We start from the raw sequence: 22107 nt of genomic DNA, 5'->3' as shown, positions 1-22107 counted from the left end.
GACGGTGATGGATGAACAGAGTCCTCCCCGGACGCCGGCCATGGACAGAAGAGAAGGGGAGAAGAAGAAGGGAGGAAGTTGTCTTCTGTGATCTCTGACCTTCCTCTGAGCTTACGTAGATATATGGAATGGAATATCTTTGGCCAATTTTGCTGTCCATCTAACTCAGCCTCCTACGGGGGGGGTCACAGATCTCCCCATAGTGTCTGAGCCAGCAGAGTGCAGGTGCAGCCTTGAAGCCTCAGTAGTTAGAAAAACATTCCACTGTCTTATCAGCCTAGCAGAACACACTGTTGCTAGCTACAAGAAAGCTTACTGAAGGAAAAAAAAAAAATCAGTAAAAAGAAAAATTGGCTTCATCCTGGCTCAAACCAGGACAAGTGATCAGTCCAGAATCAAGATACTTCAATGATATTCAAAGTTGTATGAAAAGATATTTTTGTGGTAGGATCCTGTATGCTTGCTGCAAGGTGTGAAATGAAGTTGGTAATTTTACATGTCTTTTACAGAATAGGTTTTGATAACTACAACAAACTTTTAATGAAAACTACTATTCTAATTTATTACAATCTTGCACACCCATATATTAAAATATCCTCTTGGTATTCCAGGATTCATTTTCTAGTGTGTTTCACATGGAATCTGAGGAATTAGAGGATTCAGCTGAAAATCTGAAGAGGTAAAACAAATTCAAACTTTGTTTGTTTGTTCATCCCAGGAGAATGTTGAAGAAACTATGCTTTTATTCTTTTTTTTTTTTTTCATAACAGAACTTACTTCCACTGGGTCCTATGTATTACTGCTATTTTTATAGAGCCCTGAGATGTACATAGATAAACTCTATTGCCTTAAGTCACACTGAGCAGAATAGGAGAGTAGAGGCCTGATCTCTTCACTTTGTCACGTCTGAGTACATAGTTGTATTGCAAGGCAAAGCTATGGAAAACTACAAAATGTGACAAGTAAAGGTCTAAGTTGGTGGGCTGCCCTAAAAGTGATCTGTAAGAAATCTGTGTATATGAATACATTTTAGAGTAGACATCCACATTAGTAGATACTAATCCTACTTATTATTTTAATACATTATTTTAACTATTATTCTTATTTCATAGATAGGGAAGCTGACTCAAAGGGTAGAACTGATTAAGTAGAGAATAAAGTCCTGAAGTTCTAACTTTAAGTAATCTTTGAGAAACTATTAAGAAGTTCAACTGGGGGGAAGGGAAAGAATTAGAAACAGTTGAATTAAATACATTAAATAGTTTCCAATCTTAGTCTGGATCTCTGTATTGAAGTTTGACAATAAATGTCTCCATTACCTTTCCCTGTCATCAAAACCAGTTGTCAAAAGAGTAAGACACAGTTGTATATAAAATGCTCTACTATAGATACAGTGTGCAAAGAGAAAACTGAGATTTCTGTACCTCTTTGATCTTTTTCTGTAGTGAGCATTTGCTAGATTAAATTTAATTCCATGTATTAGAAATTTATGTCCAAAATGTGTGGCATGAGCAGCTTTTGAGCTGTATTATGATTTCAGACAATGTACAACCAGAAAGTACAGAGATACAACAGGCTAGTAAGATCACAGCTTGAAAGAGAAACTTCCTGTTTACTTCCTCTTATCATAGAATCATAGAATCATAGAATCTTAGGGGCTGGAAGGGACCTCAAAAGATCATCTAGTCCAACCCCCCTGCCAGAGCAGGGTCAACACTATGAGAATAGTAAAGAGAATTTACCCTTCCTGTTCATTATCCCTTTCATAGTTACTAGTTAATGGACTCAAAATGTAATTAATGCTTGCATGGTCCATGAGTAAATTATTTCTCATAACTGAAAGGGAAAGAATCTTGGAGGCTTAATTGCATATCTGAGTCTTGTTCATGAGACAGCACAGTTGTATGCCAAAGACTGTACTGTGGGTCAACCACTGGAGTTAGAACTTCTGCTGTGATTGAAGTGTATGATTTTGGGCAACTGCAGAAATATAATTACATGGATTAAATGGGAAGTATTGTTTTACATAATAAAATTCCAGGATTATTTTGTAATCAAGGACCCTGAATTAAACCCCAAATCAGATTGGTTTTCAGAATTGTGTGGCATTGCCTTGTATAACCAAGTTTGTGAACTAATGAAAGAATAATTCCCTTCCTACAGCCATGTGAACAGCTTTACACTAGGAGGATAACTAAAGTCAAATCTAATGTCAGAGGGAAACTACAGGAACTTGATGGGAATATGTTTATTATTAGGATGTATGTCATCTTCCAAAGCAGGAAAAGGGTCCAAGAGAATTTAAATGCCTTAATTAAAAATGTCATGGCTAAAAAAAGTAGATTATTGATTCTGTAAAGATATTTTACATCCTGATTTGGAATAAGGAGTTCTATTTCAGTAGCAGAATCCTCATGCAACAAATTGTGCCCTTATTTTTAGAATAATATTTAAATTAACTTAGAAGCAGAATATTCACAAATGTTACCTGCTGTACTTGAGTTAAAGAATATGTGAATTTCATCCTGTATGATTTTTCAAATGTGTCAGATTTGTAAATTGAGTTTGTTTTCAAACGTTCTGTTTGTTTCAGTTGTTCATTTTTTATGCTTCATCTGCATAAACTGCACTGCTTTCTTTATTTGTTAAGTTTGGTGTTCAGTATTACCATTCTTGAATACTAAAGAAATGGTGAAGCTTATAAAGCAAAGCACTCTGCAGTTCTGTGATGGCAGCTGGATTAGGATATATGAGCTGAACTCAGCTCCATTATGTATCTGTTGGCAACATCCTTTCCTCATACAGGAAAGGTATTAAAATTACCTGCTTTGCAGAATGAAATGACCCATTTTCATATTAAGCACATCTTAATAATGTTGTATCCTTCAGGGACTATGAGACAAACAAAATAAATTATATGTATGCTCAGTATGTCAAGAATACGATGGAGCCGCTCAACATCCCAGATGTCTGCAAAGACAGAAGATTTCCCTGGACAGTAAGTAAAATAGTTTAGATTTGAAATTTAGAAATGGAAAATCTTTTTCTCTTTCACTTCCTAACCTTTTTTGTTTTTCCCATATTATTTATATTAATTTGATGACCACAGAATTACACAGACACAAAGGGAGGTAGGTTTGCTTGATAAAACTCATTATTGGTGAAGAAATGGTACAATACTTACACAGTGAGCTAGGTGGCCAGGGGAGGGATTTATCCCTAAATCCATTATTAAAGAAGCCTAGCATTAATTTGTCAATAAATATACAGTGTACTGTGGAGAGCTTGCAGTATGTTCTGTGGCATACATTTATGTGAAGAACAGCTGGAGGTTTTCACAGTAATCCTGGGTAGTTTACTGTGAGTGCTGGGAAACTCTCAGCTCCTTCCAGTTTATCCTCTCTTTCCCCTTCATGTTCTGGCAAAGGTTAATGCTACGGATTTACGTTCTTGGCTATTTTGGGAAAGGAACAACTTCACTTTTCTTTGGGAGCTTTTGCTTCGCACTTCATCAAGTGTGAGCTCATGATAGAGTATACTACTGACACAGATACTGGAACATTAGGAGGCAAAGTCACTTGGGAGGACTAAGATTACAGTCAGTTTGCCTTCAAAACTGTCATTCACAAGAAGAAAACCTGTAATTCTGTATTTTCCTGTCAATGCAGATATCAGAAAGGTGTCTGCTCTTATGATATTTAAGCCTGTTGACTAGAGGGGCCTAGGGAGAGGGTAATAAAAGGGAGAAGAGTTACTGTGATCAGCAGGTAGCTTCTTACCAAACTCTCTGTGCTGAGATGCACAATGAAAAGGCCAGAAAAAAGTGTTCAATGTCATTGTTCTAGTAAGTGGAAAGAAGGGGCAGGCTGATGGTGGGGAGCTGTTCTGCTTCCCTTTTTCTTTGTGAAAGGTTTCATGGATGTTCTGGAGTGGGTTTTTATGAAGGATTGAGCAACACAGGAATGGAATGCTCACCACTTTGCATTGCAGGGCCCAAAGCTATCTTAACTGCAGGAGTGGAAGTAAAACCAGAATTTGATGGATATACCATTTTAGATCAATAAAGAGATTACTATTTTGAAGACATTTTAAGATAAAATTAATACCTTGAGAGTCATCCACGCAACTGTTTGTCTGAAACAGGCCTTTTACTTTGTCAGTAGGGTTAGAGTTATTTTGCATTTTCCCCTGGAATCTAGATGACTTACACTTTATGTATGTAAAAGAAACTCATAAATAGAAAACAATAGTACTGCTAGGAGGAATTTTGGGTAACGTTTTTCAATATACAGTGGCTGCACCTCAACCAGTGTGTAGGAGCAGTCTCAAGGCAGGGCTGTAGGCTACATTTTTTAAATTGGATGAAACCTGACATGAGTGAAATCCCAAGCATACGTAGTGTCCTAGAAACCATGCCTCTTTTCTGGAGGACATTCAATAGCATGCTTACTGATCTTATGAATGTATCTTTGTGCTTTCTAAATGGTTTGGTGGCCTCAACTACGTAGGTAGGGACATGAGGCAGAACAATATCTTGGGTTTATTTGTGGAAAAGCTGCAGTGTTGGCTGCCTTGGGTACAGACTGCTCAAAAGGTCAGTACGGCAGCCAAATGCTAAGCTTCAGTAGTCATGTGCACGTGTTCTTCCCTGTACTAACAAAGTCAGTGCAGTGGAGACAAAGTTCAAAGATCTACAAAACTCACAAAAGGCATTTAAGCCTGTTTTGGCTTAATCTGCTTCCTATCCATTAATACTGGGTCAGGCATTTTTATTAAGCACAGTACCCTGTGGTGTTATCTTCAGTCCACTCCATTTTGACTTTCAATGCATCTGAATTTTACTATGAAACCACAGGTTCTTCTCAGGGCATCTATAAACCAATTTTCATACAAGCTTGACTTTGTGTTTCTCAGCTGTCCTTGCTGGAGAAGTCTAGGGAGAGATGCTGATTCTTATATCCTGTGCTGATTTCACAGGTATGTCACAGTTCAGAAAACAGCAAACCCTACTCTTGAGATACTCCATATAACCTCCTGATAATGGGCTACTACTAAGTAGTAGTACTTAAGTTTCTGAAGTAATGTAAATTTTCTGGTATGATGTAATCCTTTTATGTTTTCTTTAAAAGAATCATATTTCCTTTTGGTAATACTAAGCAATATATTTGTGCATTTGCCTGCAAAGGAACTGTCTACAACCTTTGTGCAGCAGCAGAGAGCAGAGCGACAATAGTGAAAAACCTCAAAATAACCTCTTGTTCTGAAATATTATTGTGTACCCATTTTTTGGTGTTTCATAGAATTAGAGGTTGGACCAAATGTACTTCTCAGCAACAACCATGTTATTCCTGGAGCAGCCAGGAGACCTATGTCCTGAAGACATATTTCTTTTCTCACTGGAAATCTTAAAAACATGCATTGTTTCTTTTGTTCCACCCTTTCACCCCCCAATAAATTCAGTTTCCTTCTCTTGGAGCATGAGACATGATAAAAAGCCTGTGGAAGACTACAGAATGTTGACCTACTTGGTGGTAGTTTTCCTACCTGTTGTTTGGATCATAGTTTGATCTCCACTAGACCCCCTTTCATTGTGTTAGTGGATTAATCAAGGCATCTCAAACAAAGAAAAAGGTTTAACAAAAATTTTAGTGCCACAAAATGCACAGTCAGCTTAAGGTCAGGTTGTTAATCTTGTTTTATGACATCTGTTCCTTACGTTGTTGCCTTATTGCAAGGGAGGGGATATGCTAGAAAGGGGAGAGGTCAGTTCCTTTTACAGCTCATCACCTAATGAGAGTAAAAAAAACCCCATGTGATCTCTTTTTAGTTGCGCTGTGTGGAACACTTGGTCTTGGTGCAAAGTTGTAAATTTCATAGAACTGGTACCTTCTAATGAAATAACCTATTATAAAATTTGCACATTTTTATCACAATTATACAAGTCACGGTAAACTCCTACTGAACTAAGATTATCATCATTACCTGTATTGTTATTCACCAAAGCTTGTATCAGATACAGTGTTTATTATATGGTCCAGCCAAAAATGTGCTCTTTGAAGACGTGTTTGCTTTTTGAAGGAATATGTAAACCAATAATAGGTGTAGACCCCAGCTCTACAGCTTTTTCCCTTCAGCCACTTGAATGTTAGTCTTAAAATTGTAACTGTATTTTTTTGTTTGTTTAACAGAATGACAGTGCAGAAAATGTAAATCAACACATAAAGAGTTTGCTGTGTACACCAATAAAAAATGGGAAAAAGAATAAAGTGATAGGTAGGTATCTTTACAAAAATATTTGTATACAATTCATAGAAATATATCTGTGCTCCATAGTAAAATCTCAGCAACTTAGAATCTCATCCCATGAGAATAATAAGTTACCATGTATCTACAACACTCTAATGATACTTCACCATTTTTATAGCTTCTTTGCATTGGAAAATTTTCTGTAAGTAAAATTATTTTCATTTCTTCCTGTTCTGAGAGTCAGTGACCACTCTTGTTTGAGTAGATCTTTTACAAGGCAGTGAAAGGAAGAGAAGAGGTAAATTAGTAAATAAGCTTTTCAGGCGTGAGGTATCTGTAGTGCTGGGCTTTTAGGGAACTGAGGTCGCCTGTGGAAAGGCAAGCTGAACCGGACAGACACTGACATTTTCCTCAGATGAGGCTCAGCTATGAAAGATTCATTCTTTAGAAGGCTGCTGTGCAATTTTGGTGCTATAAATTGCCCTTTGGAGGTGCCTGCTACTATCTGTGGATTACACAGGGAGCCTGTCTATTGTAAGATACTAGTTAAGGTGCCTGAAGCTACCCTGTGTAAATGTATCTGTAGCATCTCCTTTGCTTTTTATAGAACTACTTTTCTTCTATTTTAAAGAGTTACCGCTGGCTTCCTGGGGTAGTATTTTGAGAATTAATTTGACATCACTTAGGTTCATATAGGCCTAAATGCTTATGGAAACTTAGAAGCCTAGTTATGTCTAATTCCCTGAAAATATTTATCTGGCTGTGGTCTGAGTCCTCAAAGATGAGTATACACCTAAGTATTTTTGAGAATCTGGTCAGGGAATAAGCCAAATCTTTGAGTTTCAGATTCACGTTAAACAAAGAGATGGTGATGCTTTTGGAAATTACCAGGACTTCCCTGTCCCATGAAGAGTAGAATGAGTGTCAGTAAACAATATAAAATATACTAATTCCTAGATAGCAGCATGAATCCAACTTCCTCAGCTTTACAGAATTTGGCATGTAAATGTCAAGGGTTCCAAAAGTACATTTATAATGGTTTTCAAATAATTTTCCTTGAGAATTGTGGCACAACTGCATAACCCAGTTTATACAGTAAACAAAATCCCTTTTCCATGAAGACAGATCTTTTATTCTAACTCCTGAAGCAGAAAGAGAAGCATCGTCTTTACCTAGTGGAGTTCTCAGATTATTTTTTTTTATACCAGCTTCTTTAATATGTTCTTACATTACTTTGCTTTAAATATTCTATCAGACTCTAGAAGACCAAGATGAACTGTTGAGCTTTAATTAGAGATATTTCACTATGCTGTTACCTACTGATAAAACTGTTGCATCTGATCTCATGTAGTTTTTTTCTATTGTTATTTTCTGTGAAGTTCAAACTGAAACTTTCAGTCAGGCCACCCATTTTAGGTGTGTTTTCAAATCTGAATAACTCTCATTGGAAAATGTTCTTCAAAGTCTTTTAAGGTTTCACAGCTTGCTTTATGTTCAGATCTTTAATAGTCAAGATGTCTTTGGGACAATACCCAGAAGTTCCTTTAGCATACTATATACTATGAAAGACTATTATTGTAAGTCTACTTTTTTTATTTTTAAGATTAGTATACCCCAAACCCAAATTTGGGAAGTGGGTTGTGCAGATGGGCATGGGGTGGAAAAAACCTGTCCACAGCAAAATCAAGCAAATCTTACTGGCAAGAAGGACAAAAAACTTTTTTTATTCTACTGACTTGTGCATTTTTCAGGTATGTGGTAAAAGCTTTATAGAATCTTTCTGTGGTTTTATAGCTATGTCCCAATAAAAGACTTCTGAGTTCCTTTAGTTGTAATGTGTAGACCCCTCAATGCTTTGGGGAAGCTTGTGAAAGAAGTTACAGTTAAAGAGTCTTAAGTACTACACAGTATATTTAATGCAGTTCTCTCAGTTTTTTTAAGAGACATTTATCTACATGCAAATGCTGTGTTTTTTAAGTATTAATTTGCCTTTGTGGCTTATTCACTCTGAGTCTTAGTCTTGAATTCATTACATCACAGCTGCTATGGAAATAATTATAATGTCATAAACAGTAATAAATAAGAGATCTGAAAGTGAGTTTCATGAGATTCTCCTGTAGAGTTCTGTAAGCCAGCTTATTTTTCCCAGGGAAACTTAATCTCATTTTTGTTGAATCCTTATTTGTTGGGATTGTATATTTTCTCTGTCATTCAAGTATCTAGTCATGTCATTCCGTTAAGGTTCAAAATCCTGTTTGCAATATTCAGATACTACACTACCTGCCACTGCAGTTCACAGCTATGGTTACAACATTCTTACTGACCTCTTTGGAGAGGACTGTGATACTAAAATAAGTTTCCCAAACAGAATGTAATTTGGAAACAGAACAGTGTCACATTGTCACCAGACCTTAGAACCTCTACATGCAGGGCCAAAGTTCTTCTAAAAACACATTTATGGTCTGTGTGCTACATTATTTTCCTCAGTTGTTCTACCTAAAGTAAAAAAGGGAAGATGCACACTTGCTCCATCAAATATGTTTTTTCTTTTTAATTAAAAAGCTCAATGAGCTTTTGTAGTCTGTAAATATAGAGTACTAAAATGCTGGAAATACTTAATATAAAAATTAATAGCACAGACAAGATCTTACAGTATCAGCTGATTATGTTCACTGCTGGTACTGCTGTAAAATACCTTCCCTACCTATAAGCAGATAGCAAATGCAGCCTTCCTGACCTCACAGTGGTGAAGAGTAAGGCATTCAGATTCTGTTCATATATCCTGTGTAAATTAGGAGTAATTCTACTGATATAAGAAAACAAAAAAATTGTTAAGAGTGTTCTGGAAACACCATGCTAAATAATTATATTCTCTTTTACTGGGTAAATACATATCTAATATTCTACTCTTCCTGCTGCAAAATGTTCTTCATAAAATGCATAAAGTATGCAATTGGTATGCAACAGCAATGTATAGAAAATGAGGATTTTTTCATTTAGTAATTTTTTTTTCAGCATATGTAATTTGCTACTGTTATTTTACTGGAATAAAGCATTTGCAGCTTTTATATTAAATGCTAGCTTTTATGCTTGAAACTGTTAGAAATCACACTCATGCGAGTGAGAAAACATTTGGACTCACTTAAGACAATAATCACCCCCAAAGCAGTTTTTGCCAAAGACAACATACAGTTCAGCTGCTTTAATTAATATTCTAATTTCCTAGCAGAGATTGCCATCCAATAGGTAAAGCTAAAGTGAGGAATATGTGTGAATTCTCTCTGCTTACAATGTCAGGGATTTAAGCTGTATGGCAGGAGTTACCTGTCAGAGCTTTCAATGGCATATGCACAGAAAAGTCCAGAAATTCTTAACAAGAAAATTAGAAATTGATGCAACTATGAGTAAGTCTGAATTTAACAAGCTAAATAAAGTTAGATGCTTTTCAATGAGTTCAGTAGTGGTAGCAGGCTGTAATTCAATCACATCCTTATAGAATCAGTGAGTATACCTAAGCTTTGAGCCTCAACTTGGGTATCTCTGCTTAGTTTCATTTCTTTTAAAAAATTCCAGTACTGACTCAAATAAAGAAGTAAAAAGTCCGTGTGCCACTGTTCTGACTTTCATAATGTTCTTTTGGCATGCTTACAAAAATTTAATTAGCCTCCAAAGAACAAATTGTCCTTAGGGACTAAATCAATCTAGAATACTACTACTAATAAAGTTAGGATGAAAATTACCCTAGAATTTCATAAGATCATCCAGTCTGTAAAGGCCTACATTTTTGTTTTACAAATTCTAATAAATACTTTTAAGTATACTAAGTAATATACAACATTTTAGCATTTATTCTGTATTACAGTGAAATGACTTGAAAAAACTTCAGGGAAAATCCTACAATATTCCTTTGTGTCACTTCTGTGTATATTGGTGGTTTATACTGTAGGCTAAGCTGTCCTAGATCTAATTTTTTTCCTTGACGGTCCATGCAATAGACGATATGTTGACAATTCTCTTTATTACTTCTTTTACCTTCTGTATCCTGGCATAGGGGTTTGCCAGCTTGTGAATAAGATGGAAGAAAACTCGAGCAAAATCAAGGCTTTCAACAGAAATGATGAGCAGTTCCTGGAAGCATTTGTCATCTTTTGTGGCTTGGGGATCCAGAATACCCAGATGTATGAAACTGTAGAAAGAGCCATGGCCAAACAGATGGTGACGTTGGAGGTGAGCTCAAAATCTGGGTGGTCCTTAATTAGTTCAAAACAGTTCCTCATTTTCTCCAGACCCTCTCTGTTCTACACCTAAGTGCAGCTTCTCACATGGATACTGAATAGAAACTGTTCTCCCTCAGTAGAACAGCATTTAGCCTGTGGAGTTGCACAGGAATTTTTCTGCTTGTTTCCATATCTGCCAGCAGCCTATTTTATTTCATATTGTATTTAAACTTTGCTCATAAGATTTAGTGGTGAGCTGAATGCATCTTTTCCTCCACATGAGGCTGCTCATTGGCAACACAGCAGGTTTGTTCTGTTGTGTAGGAAGAGGAAATGGTTTGGGGGATTAGGGGCTTCCTTTTCTTGTCTGAGGTTTTCTGTGATGATTTTGGCTCAGTTCTTCAGACAAACTGGTTTGTGGAATAACAGCAGAATTACTGTAGGTTTTCAGCAATTTCCTCAGACTCCATCAAACCATATCAAGATGAACATCACCTAGTGTCAGCCTTTGAATTGGTTACTGTTAAGTTTAATAGCTAAGGAGGGCTTTAGTCTGGGAAGTTGAATTACTCAGAGGTGATAACTTGAAGCTGAAAGTGAGACATTTATAAACTTTGGATCTCCTAACATCCATTATGTAAACAGAATGTTTGCAGAAATCCTAAAATGGCGTTTATGTACCCTGTAGCCTCTAAGAGAAGCATTACAACTCTCAAACAAAACTGTATCAAGTCATGTTAAATTAGAAGTGGTAAAATTATCAAAATCACCTCCGTGCTTTAAGAAAAGGAGCTGCTTGTTTATGTGGCTTTTTTAGCAATTCTCTCTCCTACTATAGCACTTTATAGAGAATATAGGAAATCCAGACATATCACAGGTTAGTATATAAGATGGCTTTTTAATAAAAAAGCCAGTCTCTGGTTGCTAAAAAAACTCCCTAACATTTTCATGTCCTGTGTTCTCAACAGCTAAAAAATACAAGCTTATTTTGTTGATTTAAAATAAACATATTGTCTTTCAGACGTTTTTGCCAAGTTTTAGTTAGGGCAAAACTTTCTTTTATGTTTGAATAAATTCCTGAAAGGATTATTATGGCAACAATGTCAAGCTCATAATTATAGCTGTTTCACATATTACTTGTCTTTGAAAGTGGGGCATGAAAACTTTCCAAAGAGAAAAATCAGAGTTCTTTGGTCTTTTATAGAAACTATTTAGGTTTTCTTGGCCTAATTATCTCAAGAAGAATCTGTGCTGTGAAGGGGTTTGTGAAAGCTGCAGATATCTCCACATAAGCTCCTTTAAAACCATCATGGGCCCTGCATGGGCACTAGATTTTATCAGCAAATGCAATGCAATGCAGTGCAGATGCAAGCTGAGAACTCTGCTTTTAAGAAAAACACCTTTTTATCACATTGCTCTTCAGTTTGTACTAAGGGCTGCTTTTCTCTTTCTGTAGGTTCTCTCATACCACGCTTCTGCTGCTGAGGAGGAAACGAGGGAGCTGCAGGTAACAGCGGTAATTGAATTTTTTACTATTACTTTAGATATATTGCATTAATAGAATAACAAAAGGCAGTCCTTTACACAGATATGATCCCTAAATGTGTAGAAGCACATCTTCCAGAAACAAAAGTTACAGTGAAGCTTAAACTGATGGTTCCTGAGTTGAATCAATACCTCACATGAGAGGGAAATACTACAATGCCTACAACAAGAGATACAGGTTGGCCAGAAAGGTGCAATTACAGGAGAAGCGGAAGTACACTGACTGCCTTTCTTAGGAGTTTAAGGGACAGTAACAGCTGGTGCAATGTTAGTATCAACTCACAGTGATTACCTATTTCAGAAGCAAAATGCTGAGAGCTCTTATGTCTACAGCTAAGTCTGAATGTTGCATTTTTGTGTCTTTGGTACATTTCATGCATGCCCAGTATGGGTGCAGATTTATGGCCTTACACAGAAATTCTGTGTTGAATTGTTAATGCAATTTTTATTTTTTTTTATGGTTACTTTTCTGTGCAGTGTTGTATTCTGCTTATGTTTAATTCTGTTTAGAAACCACTGCCTCAGGAACAACTTCAGCTATGATTTCAAGTGCATTTCAAAGCACAGCCTGTGCTTAGTCTGTCCTGTTCTCTGTTGGAGCAGACATTCTGAGGAAATAGCATCACCTTTGCTGTATGAAAAAAAAATAGGAAGGATGGAGAGGAAAGTAGACAGAGGGGAGCACAAGGTGGGTAGTATGGGACTCACCTGGACAAGCAGGGTGACACAGAACAAGGCACAAGACTAAGGACAAGGTTCTAGAATCATATCACAAATTTTGAACCTCAGTCATTGATAAAGAGGCCCTGATGACCAACATGCAACACATCTCCTGTGGTTTCTCTTCAGGTCTTGCGTGCAATCTTTGTGGTTACATCTTTCCTGCTACAGAAAAGAGAACCACGCTAAACCTAGCACTGAACCAGTGTCCACCTCTTACGGCTTAACTGTCCACATGCTTCCTACCACAGTCTTGACCCATGTCAACCACCACTTTCTAAGGTGATCCAGAGCACACAGCACAGGCCATCTCCAGTAAGCAGTGTTTATGAGTGCACCAGATTTGGCTTCCTCTAGCCTACAGTTTTGCAGCACTATTCAAGCAGGTTTTTCACCCTCAAAACTTCCCTTATGGCATACAGACTTTCTAATTGTGTTGCCTTTTATGAAAGTAGTTCTCTTCTGCTTTTTTCCAGTTTGCTTTTCTTTGTAAATTGCAATTATTTAATTTCTTCATGGTTTTCACTCTTCTTTCTTCTCAAGCACAGATAGCAATTAGATTTCAACATGAAATTTTTGGTGTGTGTCACACCAAAAAACACATTGATCCTTGTTTGTTTTTTTTTCTCAGTTACTGACTGTGAAGTAATTTGAGATCTTCACATGCCAAGCATTATGGAAGTAATGTTACTATTATGGTAGAAGTTTCTTTAAATACTTCTTCCTTTCTGGAGTCTCTGTGTTGAAAGATTTTACTACCTAGTACCATGTATTCATCCTACAGTCTGCTCTTCACCTGATTTTGCATATGATCTATACTTTTGCATCTGGCTCTGCAAGTGCCTTAGTTATATCTTCAACTGCCACTCAGTCGCTGACTTCCAAACAACCCAAGCTTCTGTACATCTTTACTTCATTGTTGGCTCACTTCATGGATGTCCATGATAGTCAGATGGTCAAAGCTGAGTCAAAACATTATAAATCCAAAGGAAAGGTTACTGAATTGAGAAATTACTTGCTTTTTAATGTGTTTAAGAATAAAACCACAGCCAGTGTTTGGTCTTAAGTCTTGCACACAGTTCTTGATGACATCAGGAGAGGCTTATTCTGTACATAGGTTGAGCCTGGCACTCAGTCACATGCATGTGCTTATAAAGCATGTAATAGATTAGGTGTCCCTGCCCATGCAGTGGGGTTGGAACTAGATGATCTTTAAGGCCCCTTCCGACCCAAACCATTCTCTGGTTCTCTGATTCTATAATTGCAGACCCTTACCTTAAAAATCAACAAGCCACATTCTGCACTTCAGTCTTTTGGTTGAATCTATTAAAACCTTATTTCTAAAAAAAGGAAAAGAGACAAGTCTTTATCTTTAAATACTGGTTGTTAGTATTGACCCTTTGAGATACAGGATCATTGCTGCCTTTTTTTTTCATTGTCTCTCTACCCATAAAGTAGAACACAAATACTGCAACAGTCAACCTCTGTATTTTTTTTCCTGAAATTATTTACTGCTCTGTGCATTTATGATAAAGGTAGCAGTACTTGAAAAAAGATAGGCCAAGTGAGTTTCAGGATCAAGTAAATCACGTTCAGCATATCAATACTCGTATTCATTGCTCATTTTGTTAGCAACCTTAACATCTGTATTCTCAAGGGCAACTAATACCTATACTTCAAATTTTAGAACTAGAAAAAGTAGAGTTGTAACACATAGAGTTTTAATACATGTAATACATGGAGATATTACTAATAAGAAAAGCTACAGATTTTTAAAAGTATACAGTTATTTTTTTGTCTACTTTATAGTATTAAATTTCACATTGAAGGTTTATGATTGTACTTAATTTACATGAAAAACATTGTCTAAAGGTATTGAAGATCAAAGGTGAAGTCGTAAGTTTTCAGGTTTCTAGCCCTGAGAAAGTTCAGACTATGGTAGTGCAGAATGTGCATTCTGTTAGAAATTCTGTTCTACTGACATCTTTTTCCTCCTCATTTTTAGAAAAATTTGAACAGTTACATATTTTGATGTCTGCATATCCATAAAAAATACATATATATAACTCCACTGCCTTGTTTTCTCAGTCTCTTAGCTACAATTTACCTTAGGTCATTTAGATAACAGACTGACCAGGTAATCCTTTTCTTATTCTCTTGATATATAGAAGACTGTGTGTTAAATCTAAGCAAATAAGGTACTGTTAAACAAGAAAGGCTAAGGAAAGATAAACGAGAAGTAATCATCAGGTTTCAGGATAATGTGAAGGTAAAATTTAGTATCTCACTAATTCTCTTCTTGAAAAAGCAGATGTTTATGTTATGCTTTCTCTTTCTCAGTGCTAAGTTGTGTTCTTTTATTCCTCTCTAGGCTGCTGTAGTACCATCTGCACAATCTCTTAACCTGACTGACTTCAACTTCAGTGATTTTGAGCTATCAGATTTTGAAACAACACTGTGCACAATTCGAATGTTCACAGACCTCAACCTGGTACAGAATTTCCAAATGAAACATGAGGTATGAAAGCTGTCAAATGCTGCTTCACATAAAGAGACAACTTAATTCTTAGAAAATCTGAACAGTGAAACGAGCCTTCAGTGAATACAATTGGAAAGCTGTATTAAAGAGTAGTTAGCAAACTAGGAACGTATATAAAGTCCCAGGAAGTACTGGGGCTTGTCCTCAGTTTGGTTCTACTGAATTATGAAGAATTTGGTTAATGGACTGTAAAATGCTTTTAGAAACTTGGGGAGTGGAGGTACAGGACATGCATATAACTCAAAAGAGCTTTTAGGACCAGCAAGAATACATATATAAAGACTAACAAAAACAGTCAAATGCATAAATTAGAAATGGCAAACAAAAGAAGATGTAGTGGTAACAGAAAAACACTTCACAGATACTAGTATCAGAAACGGTGTAAAAGTCAGTAAGGTGGAAGAGTAGCAAAAAGTGACAAACTTCATTTTTGACTGGCAGAGTGAGGGCCATGGAGTAACTGAAGACAAACACAGAGATCCAAATCAATTTTTAAAAAGTAACAGTTTAGGAATCTGAGCAAAGATTGACTGAATTAAGCTGTTTTTTTCCAGAACACAGAGGATTAAGATGATAACAACTTTTCAGTAAGTGAAAGACTGTTGTAAAGAGGACAGTAATACTGTTCTCTATGTTCATATAAGGTAGTAAAAGTAATTATCTTTTTCCCTCATAAAATACTAGATGAATGATTATGGGGAACTTCATAGTTATGGAGATAGTAAGCAGATTACTTATGTGGGCTGTGGAAATTTCCCTGAAGGTTTTTACTAATAGCTCTAGTTGTATCTACAAGTGTAGCTCTAGTTGTATCTACAACTGTCAGAGATGATCTAGACAGGTACCCTTGTTTTGCTCCTGGCTCTAGAGGTAGACTAGATCATCTCTTAGGCCTCCTCCAGACTATACATACAATTTCTATCTGTAAAAACTTTCGGTTTAAATACTATTTTTTTGCTTTATATATTTTTGAATAAAACTTCCAAAGTTCAGTATCAGAATGCAAGACTAGGTAGGAGGACTTCATAGGCAAACAAATTAGAAAAAGAAAACAGGTATGTGTTTTCTAGATCACTAGTTTATAGCCAAATTTGGATTAGTAGTGTTTAAGGGCTGAAATGAATACTGTATGACCTAGTTTGATCTCTTGAATATTCCAGTACTTCATTTCACCTTTGTAGTAAGGCCAAGACCTTGCACCTTCCTTAAGGGATATGTCCCAACAGAACAGAAGGAGTCAGGTAGCCCCGTAATGGGTGGGCTTCTAGTTCCTAGTGGAGCAATTGTAATGGATTTGCAAAACCAAAATAACACCATGACAATAGACACATAATTACACATTCCAATGGAGCAAGAGGACACTGACAACTTTGAAGCTCACTTTCAAGTTTAGACCTACAGAAAACTGGCAGTAGCCTTGTACTCCGTTTTTAACAGTGAATGGGCAGAGAATATCGTGGCTTTTGTCTGTGTGGAATTGTTTATGTAGATGAATGATACTGGATCATAATTTCTCTTAGTACAACATCTTTCACTAGAAACACTAAAAATTTTCTTGAACAAACCAAGGCCTAGATCCTCGGCCAGCATTTAACACAGAGCAGTAACTATCCTGTATCCATTGAAACCAAGGGACCTATTCTAGTACCCATCAAATTACTATCTGACCTTTATACCTTTCACTTTCTTAGAAGTAAAGTATAACCCACAGCTGGTAATACTCCTGTGTAAAACATCCAGGACATACTTTCTTCCTGCATAAAAAAATACTACCCAGCAATATAATAATTGATGTCTTTCTATCATAATCAATTACTTTCCAAATTTCAATACTGCTTGCCTTTTGACAAGCTGATATGAGGGTATAGTCACATGTTCATTGTCAAAACAACTCTGTAATTTTAAAAAATAAATTTTTCTATCAAATACGTTGCTACAAAATGAGGATTTTTTTCTCCCAGTTAACTTGACTTAACTCAGTTTCTGAATTAACAGCACTGCATCTGACACTAACATTTAGCCATTAGTAATAAAAATCCAAACCCACAAGTATTTCATAACGAGTGAGAGACTGCACTAGTGGCTGTAAGCATATGCTTATCTATATTCACAGTTACAAGTATTTTATATCTGAACTTGAGTTAAAAGGATTTTTTTTTCTGAAGGAGAGACAGTTTTCAAGCGGGATTACAGAAAGATTTGTTTTCATAAAAATAATAGATTTCTAATACATCTACACTTAACTATGTTATGCTGTTTCTTACAGGTTCTCTGCAGATGGATTTTAAGTGTAAAGAAAAATTATCGGAAAAATGTTGCTTATCACAATTGGAGACATGCCTTTAATACAGCACAATGCCTGTTTGCTGCTTTAAAATCTGGTAAAATTCAGGTACATTTTGCTGCTTCTACATTAAAAATCTGGCTAATCAAATTCTATAATGATGCATAGTTCTGATTGTCATGTCAGTAAGATGTTCATCATTCCATTTTACTAGTAAAATAAAAATATTTCTGCTGAAGACTTCTGGCTATAAGGGCTGGTTTGTGAAATGTTCTCCTGTAGTAAAGTCCCCTGGAAATTATCAGGTGGATGCTGCCAATGGAACTATATCAAATAAAGCACATACATGATTATGTCCTTTTTTAAGTTAATGCTTAAGCTACAAGCAAGTTAAAAAGGTGGAGAAGGAAAGGACTGGGCCTATTTCAGGATGTTTCCTTACAGTATTAAACAGGAATTTTTTAAAGTTCAAACACAGAGCTGAGTACAGCTTCAGACAAAAAAACAGAACATACTTTTGAAATAAAGATTGAAATGCTCATTTCAATGCTTTTGTAAAATGTTTCAACCTTCCACTTAAAAGACTCATAATTTAAAAACCAACCTATTCATTCCGTATTACAAATACTAAAAAATAAGAAATACATTGATTTTAGGTTTTTAAAAAATACGTTTAGGTTTTGGTTTTATATTTTTGAAGAAAACAAAACGTTTCTGTTCATGCTGGATTAGTGTGTTTCTTCACTTTGATTACAGTTGTTCTTAGTTGTTATTTACTAATTTACAGTAAGCACATCTGAGAGAATCAATAAATCCTATTTGTAAACCAAAACCAAATAACAATCATGAAGTGCCATTCCCTTTCTCTACTAACTTTGTCTCACTAATAAAAAGAAAGAAAAGAAAAAAAGACAAAAGGGGCTGGAAGAGACCAAAGCAAGGGCTTTCATCTTCCTTATACTGAAATGGATGTGGTACTTTTGCTCTGAATGAAGTCTAGCAATCTCTGATGATCCTGATAGCTTGCTTGCTATTTCTGTAAATGTCAGTCTCCACTACAATTTCCATAATTTGTTTTATTCCTAACTGCATTGGATTCACTCTGCACTGATTTTCATGTCCTAGATTCTGGTGTCAGAATGGCACTGAACATAAGTCTCTCAATTTTCTCTAGTTTGAGGGGAAAAGGAAGCATTTGGGGACACATCTTTCTAGGAGAAACACAAAATCAGTAATTTCCAAACTGATTTATCTTTTGACTAGACTAAGGAAGGCTTAATTAGCTGGAAAGCAGATGCAAATCTATAGACATTGTAACTGCCTAAAGAAAATTTGGATTTGATTGTACAGAGGGTACAGCCTTCCAGTGGCAGTGCTGTCACCAGTTGTTCTTCAAATTCCTGTCCTGACTGTTGTGCCTGCTGTTCTTGTCTCATGATTAAATGCTGCATGAATACTGTAGATTTATCCAGTCTCTGCTTCTCTGGGCAGACTGGACAGACCTAAATAAATTTTTTATCCAGTTCTACTTAACAATATTAAAGATACAGAATAGTCACAGAAGAGAACTGTAACCTCTCCACTAACCCTTGCTGGATCTCCAGAAAATAAGCTCTGTAATAAAAAGTCAGGTATTGGTTAATTTTTTTTTCCATTGGTTTTAAACTTGTGCTAATTTATTTGCCCAGTGATCAATGAAAAACATTATTTTCCCCTTCTGATTATTCCAAGGATCTTTGTATAATGAGTTTTTATACCTACTTAGGTACTGTAGCCTAACTGCCTTGAGGTAATAGAGGGACTAAGCTAAAAGTCATGGGGCCAGAAAAAAAAGTAATCCTCATGCCCTCTATCCACTGCCAGGTGACATTATACAAGTCACTTCCTCTTCTTCTGTATCAATTTTCTCATCAGCATATACAGAGATAGATGATGTTCCCTCTGAAAACTGTGTTGAGGCCTATAGGGAATGATTATAACTGTGCACAACTTAAGACAACCCTTATTCTCAGCATACCATTTCATGTCCTTGTTACCTTGGGCCAGAACTCTATATGCTCTGTCGGTAAATACAAGACAGCAGATACAAAACACACTGCAAAACAAATACCCATCACAAAGCTAACTCACTTCTGTTACTCTTTACACACAGAGCAAACTGACTGACTTAGAAACGCTGGCTTTGCTGATAGCAACTCTAAGCCATGATTTGGATCACAGGGGAGTGAACAACTCTTACATACAAAGGTAAGTCTGAGAGAAGTGAAACAACAACAAATGAATGCCAAAATTACAGAGCTAAATTAAGAACAATTTAATTGAATTGACGATGTGAGGCTGCACAAAGGACCAGTAAGTGCAAGAACAGCCAGAAACATTCAGGAGTCCAGAGCAGAGATGCGCAACTTCAGTTGCTGACTATGATGGCAGATGAAGTGAACTCTGTAAACTATGTGGGGGCAGTGTCCTTGTTTCTGTTCCGGATGTCCCATTTTCAATAGTGGCAGCAAAAGGTCCCAGCTCCTAGGGGATGTAGTATGTAGGAAATGTGCAGCTTTTCAGATTGCTTTCTGCCCAACCAGCTGTTCCCTGTCTAGTTTGAGATCTGCAGCCCTCTGATACAGAGGAGTCTCCCTGCCATTTGGAACTCTGATTGTTTTACTCGTGATTTAGCCATGTTTTTCCAAAATTTGAAGTTGATTTGGATAAGATACTTAAAATCACATTAAAAATGTATTATTGTTTCACATTGATACAGAAAAACCTTTACAGTGCAAAAAGTCAAAACATTTTAAAACTGTGAAACAAAATACTTTTACTAAACAAAATATTTTGTTTTGAAGTTATCAAAATGAAGCATCTGAACTCTTCTAAATTTTTCTTCATATTTTAATTTTTAAATAAAAATATTTGGGTGTTTAGAATTTATTAATAGTTTCAGATCTGCCCCAAATGCATTTTTCAGTGAATTTAATATAACTTCAAATATATGTATATGATTATTTAATTAAATAAGGAGCTTGATTTAAAACATGGTATAATGTGATTACTGTGAAATGGCAACATGTCCTTATCTGACCAGAGATGGGGAAAAGATACCCAGAAATGCATACTTGTATCTTCTTCTGGCAGAGTTGGAGAGTGGTTTTGGTTCTCACTGTGTGAAGTAAGATACTAGGGAAGGAAAAGTTAGTTTGAGGCAGAAAATACTGAAAGGCAGAAAATAAATAGGCTGAAGCAGATTCCTCCTTTTCAGATATATGTTCAGAATAGCACCAAGACTGATGTGTAAGGCAAAAAAAAACAACAAACCAACCCGAGAACCCCACAAAATTGAAATAATAACCTTTTTCTAGTTCCCTAATAGGGGATTCCAGCAGTAACTGTAGCCTTGCAGTGACTGGAACTGGTTAGCTATTTTTTGCTTTATTTATTTTAAAATAAATTTCCTGGAAGACATCTGGAGATGCATCATCTCCTCTCACAAATGTCCTGGGAAAGTGTCATAGACAGCAAAATCTAACATTTGCACATGTTGCGGAGATGATTACAGCTTAAGAATTCTTTTTCAATAGAAAGTTCACTGAATTTTGTTTCTAAATCCCTCATTTAAATCTAAACAGAAAATTATGTTTTCCAGGAATGGATTCCTTTTTTTTATTTTCTTCCTTGAAAGCAGGAAGAGTGGATACTTAAAATATGATTATTTCTTAAGCAACAGGGTTTCAAAAATTAAAATAGTCATTCCAGTAGAAATTACAGGAAATGAACTTCTTAAAGGTCTTCTGGTAGATATGCAAGGGGCTTATTTTCTTTTTCTTCCAAACCCCCATGTAATGTAGGAAAGCATAGAGTATAAAAAGTGCCATCACCAAGCCACTGTGTTCAGAAAGCAGTGGTGTCCTTTGGGCTGGTGTGGTAGTTTACCAGAAATGCTACAGAAGTAGGACCTGAGTTTATTTCCAGCACTTGTGTCTTCCCAGCCAGCCAGTGTCTTTAAGTACTGAGCAAGCTCTAGTTTGGTGCAATACTTGGGAAGATAACCTAAGATATTTCTCACATTCTCTCTTCAGTCAGGATGAACTTTAGGAGACAGTATGCATCCCACTTAACAGGAACTTCACCCAGCATGGGTTGGCACCATCCTACTATTTGTTTCCTTACAGAAACACTGCAGCATATTTGTTCTATGCTCCTTTTGCAGTGGTCTCTGAGGAGGTGCTGGGCAGCCAGCCCATTATCCTTGGGGGCTTGCATCCTTTAATCTCTCTTTCCCCGTTTTTGTTTGTGTTTCCATGTTTCTCTCCACATTTTTGTGCTTCTTAAATCCCTGGAGTCTCCTCTTCTGACTTTTATTTGAGTCTCTGTGTGCACTCACTTACATAGGGACCTAATCCTGCAACCACTAATTCATGTGAATGAACTTTAACCATAAAAAAGGCCCATGAAACTATATGCCAAAAAAGAATTTCTGACATGATTAAACATTTGTAGGTCAGACTATAATCAGAGTAATAGATGCAGGTTCAGCCGCAAAAGAGACTTCCAAAAGATTC

The 22107-nt window shown here is 36.3% G+C and overlaps 1 protein-coding gene across 2 annotated transcripts in view; it reads left to right on the top strand.

Moving 5' to 3' along the window:
* The window catches only part of PDE5A (phosphodiesterase 5A, cGMP-specific), a 57154-nt gene that overhangs the window by 26700 nt on the left and 8347 nt on the right, over positions 1-22107 (top strand). For both annotated transcript variants that reach the window (XM_009998567.1, XM_009998566.1), the window contains 8 exons: positions 612-679; positions 2890-2998; positions 6189-6273; positions 10298-10473; positions 11920-11979; positions 15100-15246; positions 17534-17659; positions 19704-19798. In XM_009998567.1, coding sequence (XP_009996869.1) covers positions 612-679; positions 2890-2998; positions 6189-6273; positions 10298-10473; positions 11920-11979; positions 15100-15246; positions 17534-17659; positions 19704-19798 — 866 coding nt within the window. The remainder of the gene's footprint in view (positions 1-611; positions 680-2889; positions 2999-6188; positions 6274-10297; positions 10474-11919; positions 11980-15099; positions 15247-17533; positions 17660-19703; positions 19799-22107) is intronic.

Source organism: Chaetura pelagica, unplaced genomic scaffold, assembly GCF_000747805.2.
Source record: "Chaetura pelagica isolate M959 unplaced genomic scaffold, ChaPel_1.0 scaffold176, whole genome shotgun sequence".
NCBI classification, from domain to species: Eukaryota; Metazoa; Chordata; class Aves; order Apodiformes; family Apodidae; genus Chaetura; species Chaetura pelagica.
Note: the sequence above shows the minus strand (reverse complement) of the source record. Positions and strands in the feature narration are given on the sequence as shown.